The sequence below is a fragment of the Topomyia yanbarensis genome, chromosome 2 (assembly GCF_030247195.1).
Source record: "Topomyia yanbarensis strain Yona2022 chromosome 2, ASM3024719v1, whole genome shotgun sequence".
In the NCBI taxonomy this organism is placed as follows: domain Eukaryota; kingdom Metazoa; phylum Arthropoda; class Insecta; order Diptera; family Culicidae; genus Topomyia; species Topomyia yanbarensis.
Genome location: NC_080671.1, coordinates 403805429 through 403831912, shown reverse-complemented (window position 1 = coordinate 403831912; position 26484 = coordinate 403805429). Strand labels below are relative to the sequence as shown.

The 26484-nt window shown below is 38.6% G+C and overlaps 1 protein-coding gene across 6 annotated transcripts in view; it reads right to left on the bottom strand.

Moving 5' to 3' along the window:
- Positions 1-8339: 8339 nt before the first annotated feature.
- LOC131684969 (high affinity copper uptake protein 1) overlaps positions 8340-26484 on the bottom strand; it is a 146588-nt gene continuing 128443 nt past the window's right edge. For all 6 annotated transcript variants that reach the window (XM_058968273.1, XM_058968269.1, XM_058968274.1 and 3 more), the window contains one exon: positions 8340-24785. In XM_058968273.1, the coding sequence (XP_058824256.1) occupies positions 24584-24785 (202 nt within the window). In that variant the 3' untranslated portion in view covers positions 8340-24583. The remainder of the gene's footprint in view (positions 24786-26484) is intronic.

Here is a 26484-nt window from a genome sequence, read left to right as displayed (position 1 = left end):
CATTCGCATTAACTCTCTAATGCTGACATTCCACGCGCAAATGCCTTTCCACTGGCTATTAACTTTTGAATTTTGCTACGCATGTGTCTGGGTACACAATAAGCACGTTTGAAATTTTCAAGGTAGAACCACAATTCCATTTGCACAAACGCATCGCAAGTGATTTTAGTGAATGTAATGCAAGCGTGTGTATTGAGAAAAGACGACATATTCCTAATAAGCAAAAACATATTCTAGATTCATTCTATTATCTTGAAGGAAGGCATTCCATCTTGAATATTTTCCATTCAAATGTACGAATACCATATTTCCACCAAGAATACCTGATAGCTTATTTTAATGCAACCATGCAAAAATAGTAAAAATTGCAGCATTAAAATTTTTAGCCTAATTGTATTCCACTTCAGTTCGGTTATGTCTGACATCTACCTATCTTTTTTATTCATTTTACGTTTTTGAGCCTCACCATATATTGTGAATAAATTTTAATGGGACTGACAGGACCGTTGTCTTTTGGCACCTGTGGTGGAGTCTCAGTTTTAAGCTTATTTGGTGTTTAGATTGTTTTTTTTAAGTTTCACTATAAGTAAGTCAAACTTTTTTCTTTCTATGTTTTAACGACATTCAATTAGCAAGGGATTGGAAGACATGAAGCATTTTAATTTTAAGAGCCATAATATTCATGGAAGAGCAAGGATGTGATGGAAGAAGGTATAGAAAAGAAAGGAATGAGCATGCTTAGAGTTTCCCGCCGACTTAACCGTTTGTTATCTATTGTAAGGGTCAGGATCAGGCATTGCATTTATCACTCATTCGCAAGAAGGGTTATTGGTACTCACACAACTTGTCCGGATAAATACAATGCATTATTTCTCCGGATAAATAAAGCCGCCGGAGAATGAGCGAATGAGTTTATCACGGTATCTTTTTTGCGCTCGCTGCCTTTCTGACGCTATTGAAAAACACGAAAAACAAATTTATCGTACTTCTTTGTGGTTTTTCTTGGAAATGAAGTGTATATTTTGACATTTTTATTGAGAAGGAAAATTCAGATAAATTTTATTCGGCAAATTATTCTCACGCTATTTGTGGAGACGGAGAATTTTACGACTCATCTTATCTCGGAAAAGTTGCACATCGGATCAGCTTTTTATCGCGTGAGTGAGTTATAATTACAATCCCAAGTAACAATTTTAGTTTTATAGCACGTTACAAGTGCGATCTAAGTTTTATGAATGGCTATAAATTTACCTTAAAACCTCAATTGTTACTAGCGAATACCTGGTCAGCATGTTTTGGGATTGCGTGATTTAACTCTTTATACTGTCGGTTCTGACTTTCTTCCATCGCATCCTTACTCTTTCTTGAGTACTATGGCTCGTAATATTAAAGTAACTAATGTCTCCCAGTCCCTTGCTAATTCAATGTCGATAAAATATAAAATACTCGAAGGGCCTCAGATCCAGCAACAAGTAGTACCAAAAACTATTAATAATATTTTAATCTGTTTCGCTCCCTAACATCCCCCCCCCCCCAAAGATCTTCCCAAGTTTAAAAGCATGAAACATCCACCATCATTCTACTCAGACCAAATAATGCGTCTTGCCTGCAGCTGATTATCAGATACTGCTAATGTCATCAAAACTGAATAAGCGAAATAAAAATAGGATTTGTACTATGCCTATCAGTGTTTACCTCCAGTAGCAACTAGGCTCTACATTCGCTGCATTATCATCGAGTTGATGTGACATTCTTTACGGCATACTGATGCTACTCAAAGCGCAGACAATTCTATGAAGATGACGATTGTCAGATACTATGCGCTTTCAGTACCAGGTGTCACTTCGCATTGATAGTTATAGGTAGAGTAGAGTGGGGTCAAAGTAGGTCAGTTTTTTGGCGAGCTCGTGCGACGGCATTTTTGCACTGATTTCGACAAAGAAGCACTCGTGGGAAAGGTCATACATCTGGCAACGTTTCGGCAATAATGATTTCATGCATGGTGTAATATTTTTCAAGGTAAATCCAATAATCCGAAGGTACTTTTTTCGACGTTTTTAAAATTTGGGGGTACGATAGGTCACTATATTCGAGGTTAAATAAAACAATGTACTCACCTAGAAAATCAGTGGTTCAACTAATATTTGAAGAGTACGAATACTGCTGATAATTAAAAAATAATAACACAAATAATAAATGCAATCCATTGACGTCATTCAGGTAAAAAGATGAGGAAGTGGCAAATGAGGTGAAAACTCAAGAAATGCGGAAGGAAACGTTGAAAACACATGTTTTTTTCAGTTCCTGCGTCTGGTTTTGTACTTGCAAATGACTTCTTCGGTGTTTTCATCGTCACCAAAGTGTAGAATTGAAGTTGTGCATTCCGGCTAACGTGGTTGCTTAGCTGTGCGACTGTCACGTTTGTGCTTCGGAGCATTTTTTTATTCTTTTTCTTTCTCTATTTCAATCATTTTTTTTTTCAATTGTCGACTTCAACAACACTTTAAATTGTTATATTGTTAACTCACGCAAAATATCTGATGCGATTTCATTGATGGTGAGCACTTTCCTTTGACACGAGCACGTAATGTTTCTAACGGAACCTTGAATTGTTTAGAGGCTGATCGTATACTGGCGCCATCTTGTACAGAGGCAATTGCGTTCTTTATGCCTACTTCACTTCGTTTGGCGTTTTTCACATGAAATTATGCACAATTTCCCTGTCAAAATAATTCAAATTTGCAATAATAGCAGTGTCCTATAGTGCCCCTAAACGGCTGACCTATCGTGCCCCCAAGTGTATGTTTCATGTAGATGTCCGTATTTTTTTCAAAAATAGAAATATCAACAAAACCAACACAATACTGGTGTTCAGCATTAATTTTTACGTAAGAAAAAACTCACTTGACATTTTTACACTGAGTAAATAGATTGTACTGAGGACGAAAGCCAATACGTTTTCGCAGAACAACACGCGAAAACCTAAACGACGCCGTAATTTAATATAGTTGATCCACGGTAACAGCCAAAATGACAGTCGTCATCAATGTTCTCTACCGTGCACGGCTTACATATACTAGGCTAGCTCGTTAGAGTGTAAACATTTGTCGAGTGCGCGTCATAGAAATCGTCGGTGAAAACAATTAGATGAAATTCATTTATTGTTTGCTGCTAACGAATGATCGGCACCTGATAGATCACAAGGAAGCTATGCCGACGTCCAAAACCTTTTCTGGTAACAGGAAATTACGGTGAGATATGTTTTCTATGGCATGCAGCCAAATTCCTGATTTTCGCTAATAATCACAAAGATGCACTGATTATCCACTGTGTCTAGAGTAATTATGGCGTAATTTACGTCATGAATCCGTTGCATATCATTTTTCACCCTAAGAGCTCAAATATTGTCAATTAATAACATTCGCGAAATCCATTTGTTTATCTCAACGATTTCTCTGACGTCACCGACAACTGTCAATTCGCGGAATAGCAAGCCTCGTTTCTGTGAGCCGTGTCTACCGTGTATCTAATTCACGCAACATAAGCGACCCCATTCTGATCTACATGTTAGGTACACTTTAATTATGTAGTAATGCATCCGCAAGGTGGCTAAGCAACTCTCCCCAACTTTTTATGGATAATTTGCAATAGCATGTATAAATAAATAGGATCCTTCTTACCATGTTTGCCCCAGCCGCTTTCGGTCGATACTCCACTAGTTGTATCTATGGTATTTTTAAACCGCTCTAAATGCCTTGTTCCATCACCAGCGCAATATTTTAGGGAGATATAATTCAGTTTGTCAGCTCGTCATTATCCACTTCGAATCTGACGTAGACTACCAATGACGAAAGAAGTCCAGTTCTATTTATTTTGTTTCTAAAATTAAAGAATGAATAAGGGAAATGTATTAATAAAAAAAATCATTTAGTTTGAAATACATATGACCAATATATTGCAATAGATTGAAGAATGATTAATATATCAGTCGACTATTCCAGAAAATCAGATTCTATTTAGGATTCCAGCGGAAAGCTTCAAATTATCTCCACTTCATAGCCTGATTTGTTTCTGCTAAAAGCTGATGATCGATCGTAGCGGTAGGACCCATTCCTATCTTTCGATCGTCGATCAGCACACAAAAAACAACACACAAAAACAGCGACACCAGGATGGACTGTGATATTGAACAAAGCAATTTGAAATTATATAGACGAACAACCGACCGCCAGCGGCGGTGGCTGGACTGGACTGCCTTAGATTTTTATTTTGTTCACTTGTCTACAGATAATGAAAATCACTGACTAGGGGATGTACAAATAGTGCGCTCTGCCGCAACATACTCCCCCTCCAAAACGAATGTTTTTTAACAATCCTTTGTCAGCATAGGTTCTTCTTCACATAACGACATTGGTATTGATCGTTCACGGGACACTGGTTGGAAAATTGCGACGTTTCCGAACCTCGCGGAAAGTGGGGACCTTTCCGAGTACATATTAAATACACTGACTGGAAACTGGGTCGTTTCCAAGTCTCGCAGAAAGTAGGAACCTTTCTGAGCGCTGAAAATGATACACTGGCTGGAAACTGGAATTGTTTCTGAACCTTGCGGAAATTCGGAATCATTTCGAAACGAAACAACGGTTACGATACAAACGGGAACTGTGGTGCAGGGTTCATCTTGCTTCAACTAGAATCCTGCGATTGGAGGACTTGGCTCCGATAGGTTGAAGACAGCACTTCGATGAATAGAGGACTGGACTCTGGCTGGTGAAGAACTAGGTTCCGGCTGAAGGACGGCTGCGCTACTATGTTACTCACGAAGGCTTCGGTTCGACTCACCAATTAACGAATAACTGGCTGGCGACACAATTGTATCAACCATTTTGAAATGATGGCAGGAACGCTCGACGGACGTTGGCTCGAATCCAGATACTTTTATCCTGGTCACGGCACCATTATGATCGATCGTAGCGGTAGGACCCATTCCTATCTTTCGATCGTCGATCAGCACACAAAAAACAACACACAAAAACAGCGACACCAGGATGGACTGTGATATTGAACAAAGCAATTTGAAATTATATAGACGAACAACCGACCGCCAGCGGCGGTGGCTGGACTGGACTGCCTTAGATTTTTATTTTGTTCACTTGTCTACAGATAATGAAAATCACTGACTAGGGGATGTACAAATAGTGCGCTCTGCCGCAACAGCTGATTTTTTTATCTTTTTATTTGTCAAAAAAACCTATATTTTTTATTACTCTATCCTTGAAAATATTTTCCCAAATTTTCATAGAGATCCGAGAAATCGATCGAAAGTTACAGCGCTCGAAGCGCGCTTTGAGAACACAGAGCAGCGGCAACTTGAAATTTTAAACTCGGGTATCTTGAAATGTCGTTTTTCCAAAAACGGCCTTTTCGTGATTGCGATTACCGAAAAACCACTCAACCGATTTTCTTCATTTTAGATAGTTTTTTAATACAATTTCTAGAGCATAAAAAATTGATTTTTAGAGGGAACGAATGCAGGAAAAAATTACTATTTATTGAACTAATCGTTAAGGTACGAGGATTACTCCTATACTAATGGAATTTTATGAGTTTTAGGATTTTAGTTGAAATTGATAGCCAAACATGTCAAATGGTCACAATTTCTTTGTTTACTTTCTCTTTCGCTAATAACACGGCAGTTTATACGTTTGTTACTCAACTCTTAGCAGAATAAGCTGGTCGAAATCAAAGTTTTTCGATATATCCTGAAACAATATTGAAAAGTTTTAAGATGACGACGTAATAATCGAAAGAGAAAGTAAACAAAGAGAGGCTCTTATTTGCACTTAGGACCATTTGACATGTTTGTCGAGATTGGTCTTTAATCATGATCACCGTCTCTTGAATAAAAAAATGGTTTCGGAGAAAAGGCCATAACTTTGTCAATTATCAATATATTTTACAAACTTATGCTAGTTTTTTGCACTGAATCATTGCTTTATGGATTTATGTAAATTCAAACATTCTTGAAATTTTTCTCGCAAAAAGGTATGTAATCCCACAACGTATATCACCTGGATTAAAAAATCTTGTACTTTCTGAACTCTACTACTACTGTAAAAGTGACTCGGTCCAGTTCACATCGATTAAAAACTCTTCAGAATCAGGTGCTCATAATATTTTACAAATTTGAGAGCAAAACCAGTTCAAGTTAGAAAAGTCAAAACAAATGTTCACCGTTTCTCTCAAAACTTTGCCCACCAAGTAAAACTACCCTACTCGACCCGACTACTCGTAGAAGTAACATGCTTATCAAAACAACGGTGATTGTTTGAGCGTTACAGTCAACGCCAATACTCAATTATCTCATAAGCATCCGCCCTTCCTTCAATTAGTCACCAAACAAACTCAAGGTCAGATGGGTCGTTACTACTTACTAACTCGCCCGTAATACTACTTAACTCTGTAAGTAGATACATCAAGAGGCACACGCTTCCAAACCAATTTTTTTCGAAGTAACCATATCAATCGTAAGCCACTTTCTCAACTGTAGTCCGTTAGGCAACTTTAAGTGATCATTTCAGCACCAGTTTCGCTGTACCGAATCACGTGAGTGGCGTCATGAAATCTGCCGAAAAGACTTTACCAGTAGTTTAAAACGATATCTGTTGATATTCTATTCAACCTAGTACGCATACCGTACACAACTCGACCCGCTGTTGTTTATACATAAACAACAGAATAGTTCTATTGTGAATTCGAAAAAAAGGACTTTGCGTTTAATCTTCCCAAACCGTCTAAATCAATTTCTCAGGTAAAAAGATCGAGTAGTAATTATTTTAAAATTTTAATTAACGTTTAGAAATATTTTCTCTAAACCTCATTGAGCTCGAAGCACTAGATCTTGAGTATGAAAAATGTGCAGTGCGCTTCCTCTTGAATATTTTTGAAGATGGTGTCTTGCCAATATAAGTTTAAATTTTCCAAAACGCGCTTCGAGGTGACACTAAATTTTCCAATGATTAGTCAATCTGTTTCCAATTGTAAAAGCTTGTATGTGAACGACGATATTATTATTGGAAACAATTTCGTTACTTTTTCTATCCCAGAAACCTACATTTTTGTAGCATAAAATTTCGATTCTTCTTACACCAATGATACTATTTAGATGACTTTTACGTTATTTTTTTCGGTTGAACTGTTACCGCTATATGATAGACACCGTAAACTCTATTAATGCAGAATAAAAACGTTTCGTTACAAGGGCCGCCGTTTCGACATTTTTATATGGAAATTTACAAACACATAATAAAATGTGCCATCTAATACTCTGCAGTTGGTTTGAAAACAAAATATTACTTGAAACAAATAATAAAAACCCATATTATTTCGAGACCAACCGCATATAATTTTCTAATGTTAATTTTATCGCGGTACATACTCACTGAAGAAAGAAATACGAAAGCTAGTGCATTTGTGAAGCCTTAAAAAACTATGGTGAAAATATCCTGAGCCTTCCTCTTCGAACTATTGACATTGCTTTGGGGTGTTGACCTGTTTCAGATGATAATAATTAATAGAAAACGTTGTAGTTGGAATCTATAGCTAAAGGCTATGTAAACTTATGTATTAAAATCAATATGTTCCAGTGAATGAGATAATACAATTGAACCTGTACTAGCAGAAGGATTAAACACACTAACCATATGAAATATTATAAAACCGGTGCATCAGATGCACTAGGTAGACATGGGAACCACAATGAGAAAAAGAAACCAAAAAGTAATATCGAGAAACAATAACCTATTTACATTGTTTTATAGTGTGTTCCGTAGCTGAAAGCGCAAAGTAGGCCCAGTATTAGCAATTTCTAGATCGATGGTATTGGTAGTCCTTTACTAAAGCAGCATCAGCAGAATGCTATTTCGAGGAGTGTTCGTAGTATAGTCGAGTTTTATATAACTGCATTTACGTTGCCTGATATCTGCGAAAACAAATTGTTATAAACTAGCTGTTAGCATAAAAGTTCGTACGCCCATCGCGCTTTTGAAACTACTTATACTTTTGACGATACGGTATGTATCGTACAATAATTTTGGTGAAATGGTAACGTGTAGGGGAAAGAGGGTAACAGTGGAACTATGAAAACGTATTGTTTTCATAGTTCCACTGTTACCCTCTTTTCCCTATTATGAACAATTGTGTAAATATTGTCGAAACGCTCACAAACCTACAATGAGGTTATCCAATAAACATGACAAATTAATCAAAACTGTAATGAATCGGGGCTTTCGGATTGAAAGAAATCCTTGTTTGGTCGAAGTAAATAAACGAAAATAAAATCCAATGCCTTAAATATCATTATTTATATCACCTATACAATATAATTTGTGTTGTTCCAAAAGTAAGAATACATCGTAGTTTTATAGGTGATATTAACCTAATATTACCTAAACTATCATGAATAAGAATGCATGACGCTGAAATGAGAGTGACAGTTGATAGACAAAGCCGAACTAAGGCGATAGCGAATTACTACTACTATATAAATGAGCTAAACAGTTGTCAGCTCGTGGGGAACTTTTGCATATCACGTCTCTACCACCGACGAACTCTCTCAATCATTGCTTCGCACATTACTGAATTGCTTCAATGTAGAATTATATAAAGGTTGTGTTGGCTAAAAGAAACATTAGTTTCAACGCTCCAAGGCTTTTGCTATAGGTGTGTTCTAAAATAATAATTTCTATCCTAACTATAAACCACAGCTTCGCACGAAGTGAATATAATGCTTCAATGAGTCAACACAATGTAATAACGATTTGATTTTATATGATATAATTGAGGAAACGAATCGGAGCATATAGCAAGAGATGTTTCTATAACAATATAACGTAAGGATTTCCAGTCTAAATAGGATGCTGACATGGCCTAAACTTTTTTACAATCTATTTGTTCTGTTGTTTTTTTTTTTATAATTTTGTTTCTTTTTGAATAATAAAGCGTTAACAGTTCGATGGAATAATTTTATTTGTTCGTCACTAGTAAACACTTTTTACACTGATGCATTTGGTTGTCGCATACCTACACCACATTGATATTGGGGATATGTTGTGAACCTTAGCAATATCGGCATTCAACTAGAGCACTCTAGTTAGAGTGTGGTCAAGAGGCCATGACGTATCCAAACGAACATGGAATTTGACGTATACACAATAGAAATACGTCAAATTTCATGTTCGTTTGGATACGTCATGGCCTCTTGGCCACACTCTAACTAGAGTGCTCTACATTCAACGCCTCGCCTTTATTGGTAGACAGTGGACATCGGAAGGTTTGATTCCCTCTAACATTACCTATGCTCAGTTTTTGATGGAAGCGTTTTGATCCAAATTTACATAGTTGTTATTTTTTGGTGATGGTATTTGTAGGTAAGGTAAGTATTAATCTGTTTATTTCCTGTGTGGCATGCTGATTCGTTTAAAATTTCGAACAGTGGCGAGAGACAAACAAAAACAAAAACGAATTTTTTCTCGGTGTTTTTATGATTACGACAAGACAGTTCAACAAAAAATCAGCTAAATCAATGCTTTGTTTTTTTTTAAACTCTTGTCCGAATATGTTCAATCAAGCTATTACGATGTAATTACACACGTCATGTCGGGTGTTGTTGTATGGCATCACGCGCGCGGAATGGGTTAACGTATTACGGGTATAGTTTGGGAATAAAAGATGTCCGGGCCAAGAAAAATCAAACCCGGAACATAATTTTTTTTAGAATTAAACCGACCCACCCCTAAGATTGAGTATTGTCCAACTTTGAGAAAAATTGATCAAGTCTAATTACCGAATCAGCATATTTGCAGTTTGCGTGGAATTATTCGACAATCTACACTGATAAAATAAAGTACCCATTAATGCGTAGAAAACTACGCATTTTCAATAAAAGTGGAATAACCCATTAAATGGGTAAAGAGTTTGTACCCATAAATGAGTACAGACATTGTACGTCGACCTGGGTATTTTTTACCCATTATTTTTCGCAGAACTGTTACAACAAAATGCATAAAAAATACTGTCGATAGAATTATTTCTGAATTTAAAAAAACATAAAATAACATTCATTTCACATTATTGTCTCCTTATAAAAGTATCGGAATCTAGATAGAGATCCTATTCCAAAACTCCTTAATAAAATAAAACCGCCAACTCGATATATTTTTGATGGCTGGATCTTTTGACTGCTCTAAAAATGCCGAACTGGTGCATATTTGCTACAACCTCAGTAATCTAAACAGCCGTTGTTTTCGGAGCATTGCCAAAATGTTCCGTTTTCGCCACGGACTCCGATGCAGGCCGATAATTTGCAGGTTCCGCTACGATCCTTTGCAGGTTAATTCGCTTGAAATAATTCTTAAGAATTTTTCACCCATTGTTAAGATCAATATACCCATTGACATTACCTGTACCTCATAGAGTAGTTGTGAAATGGATAAAAAGTACTCATTGTTAGAAACAAAAAAATACCCATTTTTTGACAGCTCGAATAACTTCCGAAAATGGGCAATTTGAATACATAAAATGGGTAAAGTTTTTTTTACCGTGTAAATTGGGAAAAGCCACATGTACACATGTTTGCCAATAGGTGACATTCTAGGTATCAGAATATAACTAGAATTCAAATTCTGATAAAAAAAATACTGCCTACCGCTTTGTCGAAGTTTGATAATCGATATAAAATCTTCCGGAAGCTACTCAATTTCTAACAAAGTAGTGTCTGAAGTAGTATTGCAAAATACCTAACTTTGGATGGTTTTAGCATAGAGTAACAGACTTAACACTCGAAAACAATTCTTTACTTGTTTAACGGTCATCATAATATGATGGCAGCACTGACCAGAGATGCCACATTAAAAAGCTGTGTTTTGGTTACAACCAGCTGTGATGACTAAAATAGGAATAAAAATCTGTGCTAAATTTCCAAAAAATCTGTGAAAATCGCAATGGTTCGGTGGAAATCTACGAAATTTTCATTAAAATGCCAAAAATCTGTCATCTGTGAAAAAGAACCTGTAATTGAAGAATCAAAGCAAAACTAAAACGTGTTGTGAGAAACCTGTCTGTCAGGCCTGCAATTACAAAAGGGATGATGGGTTAATTTTTATAGAGGAAGTGAATTTCTAAACTACATTCTTACAGGTAAATACAAATTATTTTGATATGGAATATAAAAGTGATGGTAAGAAATAACTTTTACTTTATTGCGCAATTTGGTAAAGTTATAGTTCATGAAGTTTTGAAGTATTGCAAAACCTACTCTGAATTATAAAAGGTTATGTTATTTTTGTCATATTGCGATCATGAACGTCATGCATTACGTCGGAGAATCCATCCGTCCAATAAAGGAGGGATATGCGGTTTTCGCAGCTTTTCTTACTTGCAATAATATCCGCCGAAGTAAAATGAGCTGAACATATAATTTCGGCGCTTACCGGAGAAGTGCAAGAGCTGCTTTCATTTATGAAACACTGGATAGGGAATTTTGAAAAAGGTGGTAGAATTTCCGGATGCACGCGTGAACAACACATTTTTTCTTTTCTGAAAAATAACCAATATCAGCGGTTATTAAAATAAAAAAATATTTAGGTAACGTCAGATTTTTGCAGTTATATCTTTGATAGATTTCTATAACTTACCTAACGTTTTGGATTCCGTGTTGAAGATATTAGAGAAGGTTTCGTAAATACCAAAAAAATTCACCGTAGTTTGACGGATGTCAAATTTCCCATCGTCATTTTTACATACTTGTCATCTGTGAGTCAATCACGCTTTGATTCGCCAATAAAAATTATGAAATAAATCTTTGACGTTACAGAAAAATCTGTGAATACGGTGACCCTACTACTGACATGCACTAGTATATGGGGGATAGACCACTAGTGAAAATTTGTTAACGATCCCTAGGGATAACCCACTGTTTGGGACCGCGTATAAACGGTGGAGCTAGTTTTCTGGTAAAATTGGCGGATATTAATCCGATATTATTATTAATTGTTTCGAATAATTTCCGCACACGTTTATGTCAGAATAAATTTCCACAAACTTATTTGTTTATAGTAAAAGAAATGTGGGAAATTTAAGTTCCACATTGCACGGAATAGAGGGTGCAAACGATAACTTTTTAAAGGAGAGACCTAGAATGTTAACAAATTTAGGAGACGTCAGCTTTCTATCTCAATTCGTTTAAAGTTGTCCGCAGACGAGACGACAGAACACACACCAAATAAAATATTCACTAAGGATTTTTTTTCCCTAGATATAATGCGATGACAGCAACATCGTGAATATATTATGTGACGTGTATCTTGTTGCCCCGTCTGCGGCGAACAGAAAAGATAGTTTTGGCGCCCTCTTAGCGGTAAAATTTTAATCTAAAATTATGGTCCAAAAATAACGCATCCTGTACACTAAAATTCTTGCGAGCACACTATTAAGCTAAACGTAACCCTGTTTTAGCAAAATAAATAATTTCGTTGCATTTGATACCTGAACAAAAGCCATGTGCTGTTAGGCCCTGGGCAAAACGAACTCAGACATTATATCGTTAAGGGGATCCTCTACTCGCGAGACCCGAAATTGAGCTGTCTTCTGTGGAACAGATAGTAAAGCATCCACAGGGAACATTCCAAATTATTATTTTCCACTTTGAGCCACTTGTTTTGATTTTTGAATTTTAATTTTGAAGACCACAAAAAACATAGGCAATCTTGAAACGTCATTGATTACATTGATGTTGAAACTGAATGCATCCCGCTTAAGTAAAGTAGTAACTTAAAAACAGGAAACAAAACTTTAAAATCCATTCGATAGACACTTCGTAATCGATTCCCCAAAGAAACAGCTCAATTTAGGGTCTCGAGAGAAGAAGGACCCTCTTAACTTCCCCGAATCCTTTTAGATCAATTAGCAGTCTACGACAAAGTAGTAGACAATAATATTTTCATTCAGAAACTCAATACTAATAAAACTTTGGCAGATAGAATCCGATGTAGTGGTGAAAATGTGAATCTGTGAGTTTTCTCCATACAGGTTGTCGAAAAATTCCATATAAACTTCAGATTTGTCGGTCTGGTAGCTGGAATTATTGATTTATTTGGCTTAAAATTGGAAATGAAAATAGATTCAAAGGAGTCACAAATCTTCAATTACATAGGGTAACGTGCCATTTGAGCCAATATACTCTGATTCCTGATTCTACGGGTGTCTTACAGCGGTCATGACGGTTATTTTGTTCAGGTCACTATTATTGATGTTGAAACTTGGAATCTCGTTACAGGAGTGTTACCACAGTTTCATCCAGCCGAAAAATGCCAACAACTTCTCTTTCGACGAAACCATCAGGAAGCTCGAGAGCTGCGTTAGCGCTTCGAAGTCCGGCAAATGTTACGTCTGTCTACAGGTCACGAAGTAATTAACTGAGGACTACGTCACTTACGTCCAGTTCGAGCTGGGTACAATGGCGAAGGGGTTCAAGTATTTGATTTGTGTGTGCGGACTAAAGAACGAAATGGACACACATACACTGCAAGTCAGTCCCAAGTTCTGTGCAATTCCACATCTTCATGACTTGTGATTATAGGCAGTACAAGAATCACTTATTTTCATTGAAAAAAGAACATCTCTCGACAAAGTTCCACCACTTCCTTATTGAAAGTGGTGAGCTGTGCACTACAGTACTTCTAGAAAAACTATTGCAGCAACCACTACGGCTTCAAGGAAGCCTATGCAGCACAACAAAATTATATCACGAAAAATAAAAATAATTTTTTTTACAGTTGATACAAAAATAGTGTAAGATAACTCAGCAAATCGACGTCAACATTTCATAAGGCATTATATACAATATGCTCATGTTGAGAAAATGGCGACTGGAAAATTACCTCGTACTTTATATTCCCATTTATGAAAAGGAGTTTGATTTAAGGACCAAACAACTCAATGCCGTGTTAAATTAACCATTTTTTCCGAATAACATACCAGATTTAAAAAAAAAATGTATTTTGAACGTTTTTTGTAGATAAATGTTTTGGTCCCTTTTGAAACATCGCACTGGTTTTGTGCCCTCTCCCATAATCCCTTTTCGGCGAGACGTTAGCTTATAGTGCGTGCGGGTGAGCCCTTTTGTTTACAGCAAATGATTATGTGACGTTTATTTTGATCCCTTTCTTGGTGTTGCGATGTTTTTGTTCCCTTTTCAAGTATAGTCTTTTTCATTAAAAAAGGGCCCATAAACAAATTTTTCCGTTTTGTTGTTTGGTTTTTTTTATTTTTTATTTCGATTATAGAGGTTTTAACCTTAAGGTCATTCGCCTCTTCGGGTTAGAAAAATCTCTTATGAAAAATTTCCAACCCTATGTGCGGGGTCGGGACTCTAACCCAGATGCGCTGCGTACAAGGCAATCGATTTACCAATACACTACACCCACCCCCCTTGTTGTTTGGTGTATATGAACCGTTAATTTTTGAGGGGAAGTGAAAGGGAACACAAGCAAAACAAGTTATTTTGCTTATGTGCCTTTTCGATAATCCATTATTTTGCCAACAGCCAGGCTTCAGAATCGGCTTATTCAAGGTATGTATAAAGCTTTGTTAGTGTCTATTTGAAGTAAGTATTAACCGGAATTGTTTACGTTTTGTTTATCGGCCCATTTGAAATGTTCTCGTCGAAATAAACAGTGCAAGCTGAATGGAATGTAACAGCAGTAAAACTACTGTTGAACACAACTACAAATTTTACCCAGTTTCTCTTTAGAGTGTACTGTTTACATCCGCACAGTTGTGTAGTGAGTCAGTCAGTGAGATTCCGATCAGGATCAGCCAACCGTTTGCGAAAAGATTTTGTTCGCCCACTTGTAAAAGACTGCACAGTGGAAGAAATCCGACCAAAAAGGCAATTAATTGGAAGCCGCTGAAAAAGTATGACAATATATACTCCAAAAGTTGCGGAATTTTTTAGGAAATAAGATGCAATCAAATTTGTTCACCGCACGCACTTGTGACCGGAGATATGAGATATGATCGTTAAATAGTTTGTACTTGTTGTGCGGCTTCCAAATTGCCAAAGTGAATTAAGATCAAAATGCACTCCAGCTCTAAACGCTTCCAGTAAAATGTATTTCAGCTTCAAATGCTTATTACGTTTTGATTGCTGGAGTTTTTCGCAAATTTCGATATATAGATTTTGGTCTTTTGCTGTATGGGAGCCTGATTTGATGAAAAACCGTTAATGTTCCGGATCTTCAAAGCCTTATATTTCCGGTCACGAGTGTGTGCTGTGAATAAATTTGATTGCATCTTGATCACTGGAGTTTTCCGCAACTTTAAGGGTATAATTCTTTGTACTTTTTCAGCGGATTTTGAATTAGGTATCAGATTTGATGAAAACCGTTAATGTTCCGGATCTTCTAAGCCCCATATCTCCGGTTACAAGTGCGTGCGGTGAACAAATTTGATTGCGTCTTGAGTGCTGCAGTTTTCGTCAACTTTAAGAGTATAATCCTTTGTACTTTTACTGCGGCTTCCGAATTAGGTTTCAGATTTGATGAAAACCGGAAATGTTCCGGATCTTCAAAGCCCCATATCTCCGGCCACAGTTGCGTGCGGTGAACAAATTTGATTGCAAATTTGATCCTAAAAAATCTGCAACTTTTGGTGTATATATTGTCTTTTTCAGCGGCTTCCAATTAATTGCCTTTTTGTCGGATTTCTTCCACTGTGGACTGGATTGTCGCATCATGTTTTGGAAAAACTAGTAAATAAAAATCATTCGACCGTCTCAAGGGTCCTCCAAAGCTTCCAGAAACGAATCCACCAATCAGGACCTAGACGAAAACCAACACACACACAAAAACGAGCCCGCTGACTGCACATTTCAAGCGGAATCCGAACATTTCGACATGACCAAAAACTTGAGAAGAAATGCGCACCCGGAAAATCTTTACAATGCTGTGAAATACCGGTGCTGCGTTATTAAGGACGAGACTTACATCAACGTAGCTATCAAGCAGTTGCTGGGACGGGTATATAGCACGGGTAGGGCAAACAGAGGCCAAACTTGCTGTGGATGCCCGTTTCAACCGGAAAAAGCTGTCGATTTGGCAGGCCATATGCAATTATGGCAAACATAGTGAACTGAATTCGTGATCAAAATCACCATAAAGGGCGAGATTTTCAAAACTGAGTGCCTTTAGGGTACGTCTTTTGGTGTTTTTGAGACAGCACGATCAAAAACCATTGTTTTCGTCCGATTTCGCTTCATGCCAGTATCCCAAAACTACAAAGGAGTGGTATCCACCTAATTCTGTGCTGAAAGACATGAACTCACCAAACTATGCTGAACTCCGTCCAATCGAAGGCTATTGGGACATGATGAAGCGCGTATTCCGGAAGACCAAACGAGAGGCGAAGGATGAAAAGGAAATGGTGAAGATACTGATGGATGGAAAAACTGAGAAAAAACGTACCGGAAAAGACTACACAAGTTCTGATGGAGGGCACCAACTTCCTTTGTTAGCCGAACTACCTTTTCGTGTTTAGTACCTACATGTAGACGCTGCACGAAAGGTGAAGTTGGACCTGGACCAGAAGCTAGTGTTCCGCTCAAATTTACCGATTATGCTCCTAGTGGAGTTCGGTTAAAATAATTGCGCCTATCGGTTGCGCGGAGTGGGGTGTTTCGGTTGTGGTCACCCGAAAGACGAATAGCCTGATCGGAGCAAACACGGAACTTACTGATATCGATCTACTCTCAACTGGGCACTCCAAGCTAAATCATTGGTTTACTATACTGAAACGCCTGACATGTGACACTAACAAATAGACGCCATGTTGACAAGGCTCAAGCACATCTCTAGTTATTTATTGTATGTAGTGGACTGAGTCATGCAGGAAGAACACTGGTATAAACCTCAATGCACTTTTTCAATGCCTTCAAGAGTTTGGATTCACCGTTTGACTGAAAAAGTGTTCGTTCGACCGAAGCAGTTAAATTATCTGTTGCTTTAGCAAGCAAAGGTGTTCCCTACCACCGCATAGAGGAACGACAGCAAATCCCTAGTTAAGACAATATTTTTTAAATTTTTCGTATGGTTAGATTCTATATATACCCAAAAGCATATGGCATATTGTAGCTTTGCTCCGAAAGATGATCGATTGCAATGACACGCAGATCAAAGCAGTGTTGCGCGAGAAATTATTTCGTCCTCATTTCTGAGGGGTGACTCACAGATTATTTCAATAAGCGCCACGTTGTGTCGTTGGTTTGATGACGATGAAATCGAACTGATTGATGAGCTTGAGTATTTGGGCGCACTGGTGACCATTGCAGCTGTATCAGATGCAACATGATGTCCCGATAACGATCGATTGGGTGATCATTCACCTTGGATACAGAACTACCTCCACGTGGGGCTACCTGGGGTAAGAGCAGCCTTAGTGAAAATCGTGTAGCCAACCCCGGTGGAATCTTTTGTATGCTGACGGGGAAGGGGAAAATAGAAGAGCGTCTGTTATCCATTAGAAGCGGCTCTAAACAGCAGTGTCTGTTCCAAAAAGGGCGGTTGAAGAAGGAATACGGTGCCTTGTCAGTGTCGCAGCCGTGGTAAGGCAGCATACCAAATGACCAAATAACCCCGGAAAATATAACAATAGTTACAGAGTGGAAGTATGAGCAAAGATCATTGAAATGTTTAACGAGAAACTGACTGAAAATTCAGTCTTGGAATCCAGAACCCGGTTCGGACAAACGAAAGATTCCCTACATGCTTGGAACCTGCAATAAACGAAGGCGGAGATCGCAGCTCTTCAGGAAATTCGAGGTGGTCTCACGTATAACGAGCATTCCACGCAGTAAACCCAACTGCATGTACCCCGTTCAAGTACCACTTCTACCACAGTGGCGGCGAGAAGGCAGAACATGGAGCTTGTTTTGTAGTTCTTGGTAAGCAACAGTGACCGTATTTGCGTGTTGAGGATAAAGGGCACGTTCTTCAACTATAGCTTGATCAATTCCTACGCTTCTACAAACAACGAGCTGTATGATGTCAAAGATGAATTCAATGAGCGTCTAGACAAGACCTACGGAGAACATCCAATCCATCACGTAAAATTCATCATCGGGGACACAAATGCATAGACCCAGAGGGAAGAATTCTTTCGCCCAGTTATTGGTATAGCGAGCTTCCTCTCAAACACCAACGACAAAGGCCTAAGGTTGATAGATCTCGCCGCAACCAGAGGCATAGCTATCTGTAGCTTGACGAACGAATCGAATATCGACCAGCAACCGATGACCTGAATGCAGCGTGGCAACAGGTGCATGAAGCGGCCAGTACAACAGTTACAGAAGTGTTTAGTGCCAAAGAGCGACGAACGAGATAATCCAGGTTAAAATCCGAATGCTTGCAGCGGCTACACGTCAGAAAAAGGGACGATATGGTCGGCTGAGGGCAGCCGAGGATAAACTTCATCGGTGTAAGAAACGTAAGCATGAGAGAAGCTTTGCGAGGAATCACGCGCGGAAGTTCTACAAAACACAATCAACAACATGAGGAGGAAAAGCGCCCCGATGCCGGTCATGCTTAACGATCGAGATGAAAATCTGTCAACAGAACCTACAGAAGTGGCTGCCGGGTGGTAGGAGCACTTTGAGTTGCTTTTGAACGGATAAACAAGTCGGGAATGCATAAACAGATTGAGGATTGGGAATTGTGGACAAGCTGTGGATACATTTGCGGTAGACGAAAGACTATCCGAGAGCTGAAAAATGGTCTGTTGTGAAGAACAGAATCCTGTTTGAATTTTCAAAAGTAGGGAGTCACCGGCTGCACGTAGCAATCCACTGCGGGATTGGGATGATCTGGGTGCAAGAAGATATGGTTCGATGGCCTCATATGCCCTATCTTCCAGAAGGGCCACAAACTCAAGTATAATAACAATCGAGGGAAAACAATACTGGCAAATACCAAAGCGGGGTTTCGAGAAGGACGATCAACGACGGACTAGATGTTTAGCCTGCGACAAATGCTGGATAAATTCTGGGAATACAACTTGCGCACTCATCATTTGTTTGTGGATTTTAAAGGGTCGTACAATTCAGTGAAACGAAACGAACTGTGGCATGCTTGATAAAACTGATATTAAGGTGATTCGTATGATGCTGGATAGATCAATATCAAGCGGCAAAATAGCCAGAGAAACATCCCATTCGTTTGTGACGTTAGATGGAGGACGATGAACTCTCTATCCTATTGTTCAGCATACAGCTCGAAAATGCGATACGAAGATCTGATGTGCAAAGGAACGGAACAAGCTTCATGTATTGTGGCTTCACGGAAGACATCATTGGCGTTGATCGCAGAGCAGCGGAAGAGGCGTTTTGCCCTTCAAAAGAGGCTGCGATAATCGGACTGACTATAAACTCGGGCAAGACAAAATACATGGTAGCTGGTAGAGTGCGATGTAGTCCGAACGGCGTTGGTTCGGAAGTGCAAATCGATAGGTTACAGTACGAGGTTGTCGATGAATCGCTATAGTTTGCAACACAAGTGACATCTGATAACGATACTAGTCACGAGGTAAAAAGACGTGTTGCGGCTGCGAATAGAACTTTCTATGGTTTACACAGACAGCTAAGGTCTCGACGTGCATAAAAATTACTCTACGCAAATCGCTGATATTTCCTGTTGTTCTGTATGGTCACGAGGCTTGTCTAGTCTAGTCTAGTCTACACATACACAGTCAATACATGTAGGGATCCTGGAAAATTGCAGACGTTCGCCCACAATTTTTCTTGTCATTATTAATGTTTGTGGCACATATTGAATATGACACAAACATTAAAGCGGCCAGGCCAACTGTGCAGCGTACAAAATAAAGATGTTTCTAAATTATACGGCAATCAAATTATTCATTTAATGAATAATTTAATCAACGGATTATGAGCCTAGGTTATAGCGTCTTTATTCGCTCTCTGAAATAAAGAAAGTAAGGTACAAGACAATGATAGCCGAGACCTCGGGAGCCGTCGATGATGGAGAATGTGTGCCACTATGGACCTACCTGTGATTATTTTTCGTGGCATGTGGCTTTCAAAACAAAATAAGTACAAGATAAATTGGGTAAGATTCAAAACAAAATAAGAACAAGATAAATTGGGTTAATCTCACCAAAGGGTATTCCACTGGTACCGTTGGCCGCTTCGTCGTAGACCGAAAAAGCAACTCATTTTGCACTGCATTCGAGGACAGTGGAGTTTGAACCAATTTATGTATCCATCTTGATGTTGGTATCCGTAATGCGTTGAAAGAAAATCTGTGCAAGCCTTTCCGAGCCCCTGGGAACTTGCTCGCCAATTCTTATTGCCCCGTTTTCGCCACGTCTCCGAAAGTGTGCCAGAGTAGCTGGGCTTGATGCACTACACTTCATTTTCCATACGCTCCACGACGGAATTCGACGAAAAACTTAATCACAAAAATTTGACGGCAGCCACTTTTTTCTGCGTCCCGCAGGCATCGTCATTTACATTTGATGTTATATGAAAGTGTCGGTTGCGAGTAGAGCGACATTTCCGAAATCCCACAAATGAACGTGAGCTCCGTATCCCCATCATTTAAATCTATGACAGCATACAAGTGGATTCACGAAACATTCGCTTCGATATTACTCTCCCAGATGATCGAGCGAGATGCGGCTAACCACGGAGCGAGATTCCCGAAGGCATGTTGTAGCGGATTCATTTCCAGTTTTAAGTCGGAATTTTTTTCGTCTGCTCAGAATTATGCACCATTGCGAAACTGTTCCAATCGATGAAACCGCAGCAGGATCAATCAAACAACAACTACTGAAGACGATGGCGATGATGCTGGGTGGCTTCTCTCCGACGTTGCAACGATAACCGTTGGGTTTCTTGCTTCCATTTTAGGCAGGTCGTTCTGAACGCAGAGTAGCGGAGTAGCGGAACTTCAACCGATGTCGCCACTATTCATGACCGCACCAGAACCATTCTTCACCAAATCAAAATCACTATTAAAATCTTCAATACTACACTTTGACATCTAATGAAAATTCAAAAGGACTCAATTTTTGTTCTGTATGGTCACGAGGCTTGGGCATTAAAGTACTTTTGAATGCTTGGTGTGTTTGAGAGAAGAAAGCTGCGCTAAACACTCGGCGGCATATATAGAAAATGGTTCAAACACATAAATCACGAGCTGTACTAAGTATGCAAACATGATGACATTGAAAGGAAGGTAAAACAATGCAGATAACAGTATGCTGAAGATGTAGCGCGAATGGTTGAAGAAAGACCAGTTAGAGTAGGAAATTAGACCCTGCGCTCGCTGACTGTGTGATAATAAAAGAAGATGCACGTGCGGCTAGTGCTCAAGGATGCTGGAGATAGACGACCCGAGATCGAGTAATCTAAAATACAAACAGTAGAGAAATTCGGAGGCATGTTTACTTAGGGCTCCGAAAAATTCTTCGGTAGGACAAACTATTCTAAGGCCACGCAACCTGGGTTGTGCTAGTGGATGACCAACGCACCCTATAGCGTTTACGAGGCGAAGATGTTTCGAACCTTCTACTACAGGGTGCAGATTATGGGTACGGTGTGCCTTGAAAGCCGGGCTATAAACATCCATAAATCTGATCTGCAGGTGATTCCTTAGTACAGAAAAGGGCAACACGGTTTTAGACTGAATGATAAGGTAAGAATTTAACTTGCTGCAACTGTATGTTGCATACCTGAATCCTGGTAAGATTGAGTTCATCATTTTTATGGCGGCTACCACTACCGTGTTTCCTTCATAGGAGTCAAACTTGATCCGAATATGTGTAAATCTTCGTTATCCCTGGATAAACCCTGGAATGAATGCCAATTTGGAGTTGGACGTACGAAAGCGATCTTGCATTCACAGGTCCAAGGATATTTTCTCTCTGAACCTACTTTTGACGCATTACAATCGTTTTTTGAGACCAACGTTTCCGTCTATTGGTCTCGATTTCCTGGACGGATCGTTGTCCCTAACTACTGCGTGAAATAGTAACGACTGTCAATACACAGCTAAGAGTAGCCCCACTGTGGGTGAATTATGTTTTTCGAAATGTCCCGTGAGATCAGTAATTCAGGAAATGTAACAATGCTAACGGAGCTCAAGCTGGCACAAGTTAACACTTCGCAAGTTCACCACAGCAAAGTAGTGTTCAAGAATATTGTCCAAACACGGTCATTCGTTTCGTGGAAGAACTTGCAGCACACCACCAATTGTGGCAACGTTAGAGTCCTCATCCCCGCCCGTATATATAAAAAACGTACCGCCAACGGCGTGATTAAAAGATACATGCAACAAGTGGACTCCGTTGCAACTGATACTTAGAGGGAGTACTAGTTCATCAATGACTGTACTCAGCACTATCAAATATACATCCAGCACTACCAACAACGTAGCTTATAACATCAAAGGAAGATTCTCAATCGTATCTCACGAAGTGAAAAGCTAAACAAAAAGCAATCACCAGCAACTAAGGACAAAGTCGACACTGCCACACGAAGCGAACTGAATCATATAAATGATCCCCCAACCTCTCAAAGAAGAAGACTTAGTTCCAGATCGATTCTTCTATATTTTCAACGTTTTCCTTGAGCGGCCGTACTGCCTCCAACACCCCTTATACTTTCTGCATCGGGCTCGTACCACTGAATGTTAAACGAGTCCAATGTTAATTATCCATTTACAAGTGACGAATAGCATAGATCTAAGCGGTGGTAGCTGATTGTGGACTGATGAAATAAAGACATGGTTTCGTCATAAATTATTACACTTCAAGAGAGTAACTTTTCTACACTTAGAAATTTTCATAGGCAACTTTCATTGAAGGCAGTTTTAATTCTCACTCTTTTGTTCAACATGTTGAATATCTGTTAACCCTTCAAATGCATGCATAATGTTTATTTCTCAGTAGTCAGTAGATAGGTCAAATTATTACCTTCACTGTGATTAACGCAAAAAAATCGGGTCGTCTAAAAATGGAATCAGTTATAATGCAATCGGATGCAAATTATTGCGATTATTCGTATAGTAGTTCCATTTGCATAGAAACTCAACCAAAAAGAAGCAATTACACGAAGAGCGGTAGAATAAGGATATTTTCTCTGACCTTCACTTTTACGTCTATGATTAACTATCTCTGTGATGCAGAATGTTGAATATTCTAGGAATTTTCAATTCACAGCTATGAGAGGCTGTAAAAGTGTGCGCCAAAAAGGAAACCGTGAAAGGGACTGCCTATTTGCGCTTCTAGCAATGAAATGCTTAGGGAGGCTGTGGGTAAGACGGAAATTATGGGGTCTATTCTCACAGTCCCGTGATTTAGTGATTAGAAGGAAATTTTCTTCTAGTCACTGGGTGACGTGTCCTGGAAAAAAACGGACAGCACATTTGTAATACAGGTGTCCGGTGCTGCTTGACAAAGTAGCAATTTAGGCCTTCTCTATGTGGTTGATTTAAAATAAGAGATTATGATAATTTGAAGACATGTGTCTATACTCATAAAGTGTTTGTTTCATCCTCAGCAAGAAAAAAGTCGTTTTCAGATCGGTTTCAAACTTTCTTAATACGTTTGTTAACATTTTCTACTGTTCCCATTTGAACTGTTTTTTATATTTGACGATATCCCTAAGTTGTCCGTTCTTCCCTCTAGTTTTTCTTACGAAATAGACTCCATTCGAACATTTTAATTTAGAATCGCAAAAAAATTACTAACTATTCTGGAAGTGAAATATCGAAATTTCGACAATTTTGTTGCAACAGTTGTCGATTTTAAGTTTGCAGGACAAATGCAGGGCCACTATTACCACTGAAACTAATTATTCTGCACCAAGTTCGATAGTATAACAACACTAGTTTATAAGATGAACGTCTTACCTCAGTACACCCAGGCGAGTTTAAATGGATGAATACCTAATCTTCCTTCATAGCTGTTAATTACTAAGGTGGTCGTCCTGCAAGATTTTTTTTCTAGTACTATACAATTACTGAGCTCAATTCCTTACATTCTTACATCTTTACACAGAATGTGCCGATAAGTAAAATTCTATCCACAACTCTCTCCTACGCGTGTATCATCTATCCATCTTTTGAGAATCACAATCTTTTGCATGAACCAAAATTTGTCCGTCACAAATCAAACGTTCCAAATCGCTGCGACTCTAACCTCCTTACGCTCTTTTTTATTAGTTTCAAAATCGAACAATTTATCAAGTCTTATCCTCACAGTATATAACAATTATTATAAAAGATTTTTTGAGTTTCCCTTTTTACAGATGCCGCTCTGGCTTCCTTCTTCCTATCGGCAAACGTGTGCTGGCTAGCACCATCACTCATCCACACTATCGTTCACAAAGCTTACCTGATTTATAGCTAGAACTCATCTCATTGTTTGCTCCAGTGGATGCAAATTCGAAGTGTCTTTTTAATGTGGTGGGATGGCGGAGCACACCAGCGTGTAGTACTATCGGGCCTGCGGACTAGTGGCAGTGCTCGGTGACATCGACGACCACCGATTTCTTCCAGCCGAACAGGAAGTATCCGAGGGCGGCACCGAGAACGACCGCCACGCATAGCCACGTGTTGTAGGTCATGAAGATAAGCATCAGCAAAAAACTGAGCGTAACCTGAAGGATGTGCAGGAACGTTTGATACAGGTGCATTATGGAAAGCATCGTTGGTCTGTTTGGAGTAGACATGGAAGTGTGTTACTTATTGGAATTGAATACGGTGCAATGAGTTACTTGAGAGGAAATGTTAGTACAAGCTTAAGGAAATAGTAATGTGCAGGTTGAAAGAAACAGTGCCACCAAAATATTGCCAACGAATTAAAAGGATTTTTCAGTTGCAGAAGGTAGATAGAAACCTTAAGAAAGTGCAATAGTTTCAATTATGTAAATACTTTTTTTTGAAAATTTAGAATTAATTCAAACAGATTATCATATTGCAATAAATCGTACACACGGAAAGCTTTTCTCAAAAGTATTTTTTGCATGCATATTTGTTTATTCTGGTTGTGTGTGAACTAGGGTAAAGTGCCTATTTTCACCATACTAAGGACGGTGCCTCACTAATTCATTAATTACTCGGCCTACAATCAATGGAATGCGTACAAATTGGCATCAACAGCTTTGCTTCGTTGTTAAGAACCAAAATAGTAACACATATGCGCTAAAAACGATGACATTCTCATGAAACGAAATTTCGAATGGAGCGCCCCTATTATGGCAGACACTGCTCTAACCAACGGTTTTAAATGAGTAGAATGATAACCTGGCGAAAACAAAGGCTCATCACCCTATGTTGTTTTTCGGTTTGTTATATCAAACCTGTCTGAAATCGAAAGAATTAGGACCATATAGCATGCAAAACAAGCTTAATCATACATGCATAGCCGCAGACCAAACCGTGAGGACCAAAATAAATAATCCAAAATCAATACAAATTGAACAATTGGTTGTTTGTGCAATGGTAATACTATGTTAGATCTTCAACAGATTTTTTTTTAATTTTTTTTTCAAAATTAGCTAAAAATAATTGACACATAAATAATAAAGTTACTCTTGAAGTTTATAAAATTAAACATTTTTCAATCACTGATAACACGTTAACTATTCGAAGTATGCAAAAAATAAAGAAAATGTTTTCGAATGAGCACACCGGAAAAAACTGTGTCGAAGGGAGTATTCCTAGGTACACAGGTAACGTTCGCAAGATGTAATTTAGTTTGAATCATAGAACTTTGGATAGCTAAAGCACTTTTGGGAAAATACCACCACCATACTTCATTGGACAAAGTTGTTAAGCCCTTTTTGGACAATGCTTCCACATAATTTATTGGGGGAGAATTAAAAGTTAAGTTTTCCTGTAGTAATTTCCATACCAATTTCGAATGAAAATACAACCAAGTCATAATCAATGTAGTTAAAATTTTGCACAATGTTATTCGACTCTAAATCAAACTAAAAAGATTTGTTCTCGCTGGATGCGGTTGTTTAGTTATTTTTCTAGACCACAGTACTACACAGTGATGCCAGATTTATTCAACGGGGAAAATAGATCGAAATGACGAGTTGAACGAAAGCAATTATTTGAAAAAATCACCTGAGGGACAATATTAGAACCCGCAACCCTTGGTACTCCGGCCCAATGCGCAAACCCTTATACTATCCCTGGGCTATGATAACGTCCCAGGAAAAACGTTATCGCATTGGCGACAGTGATCGTACCCTGCCTCTAAAGCAACCGCTGCTGCCACTCAGCACATTTGATTTAATATTTGTACATATTTTTTCACATAATTACTTTCGTTCAACTCACCATTTCGATCTTTATTTCCCCGCTAGAAAATTTTTAAATAAAGTATTGATATTTACATCAA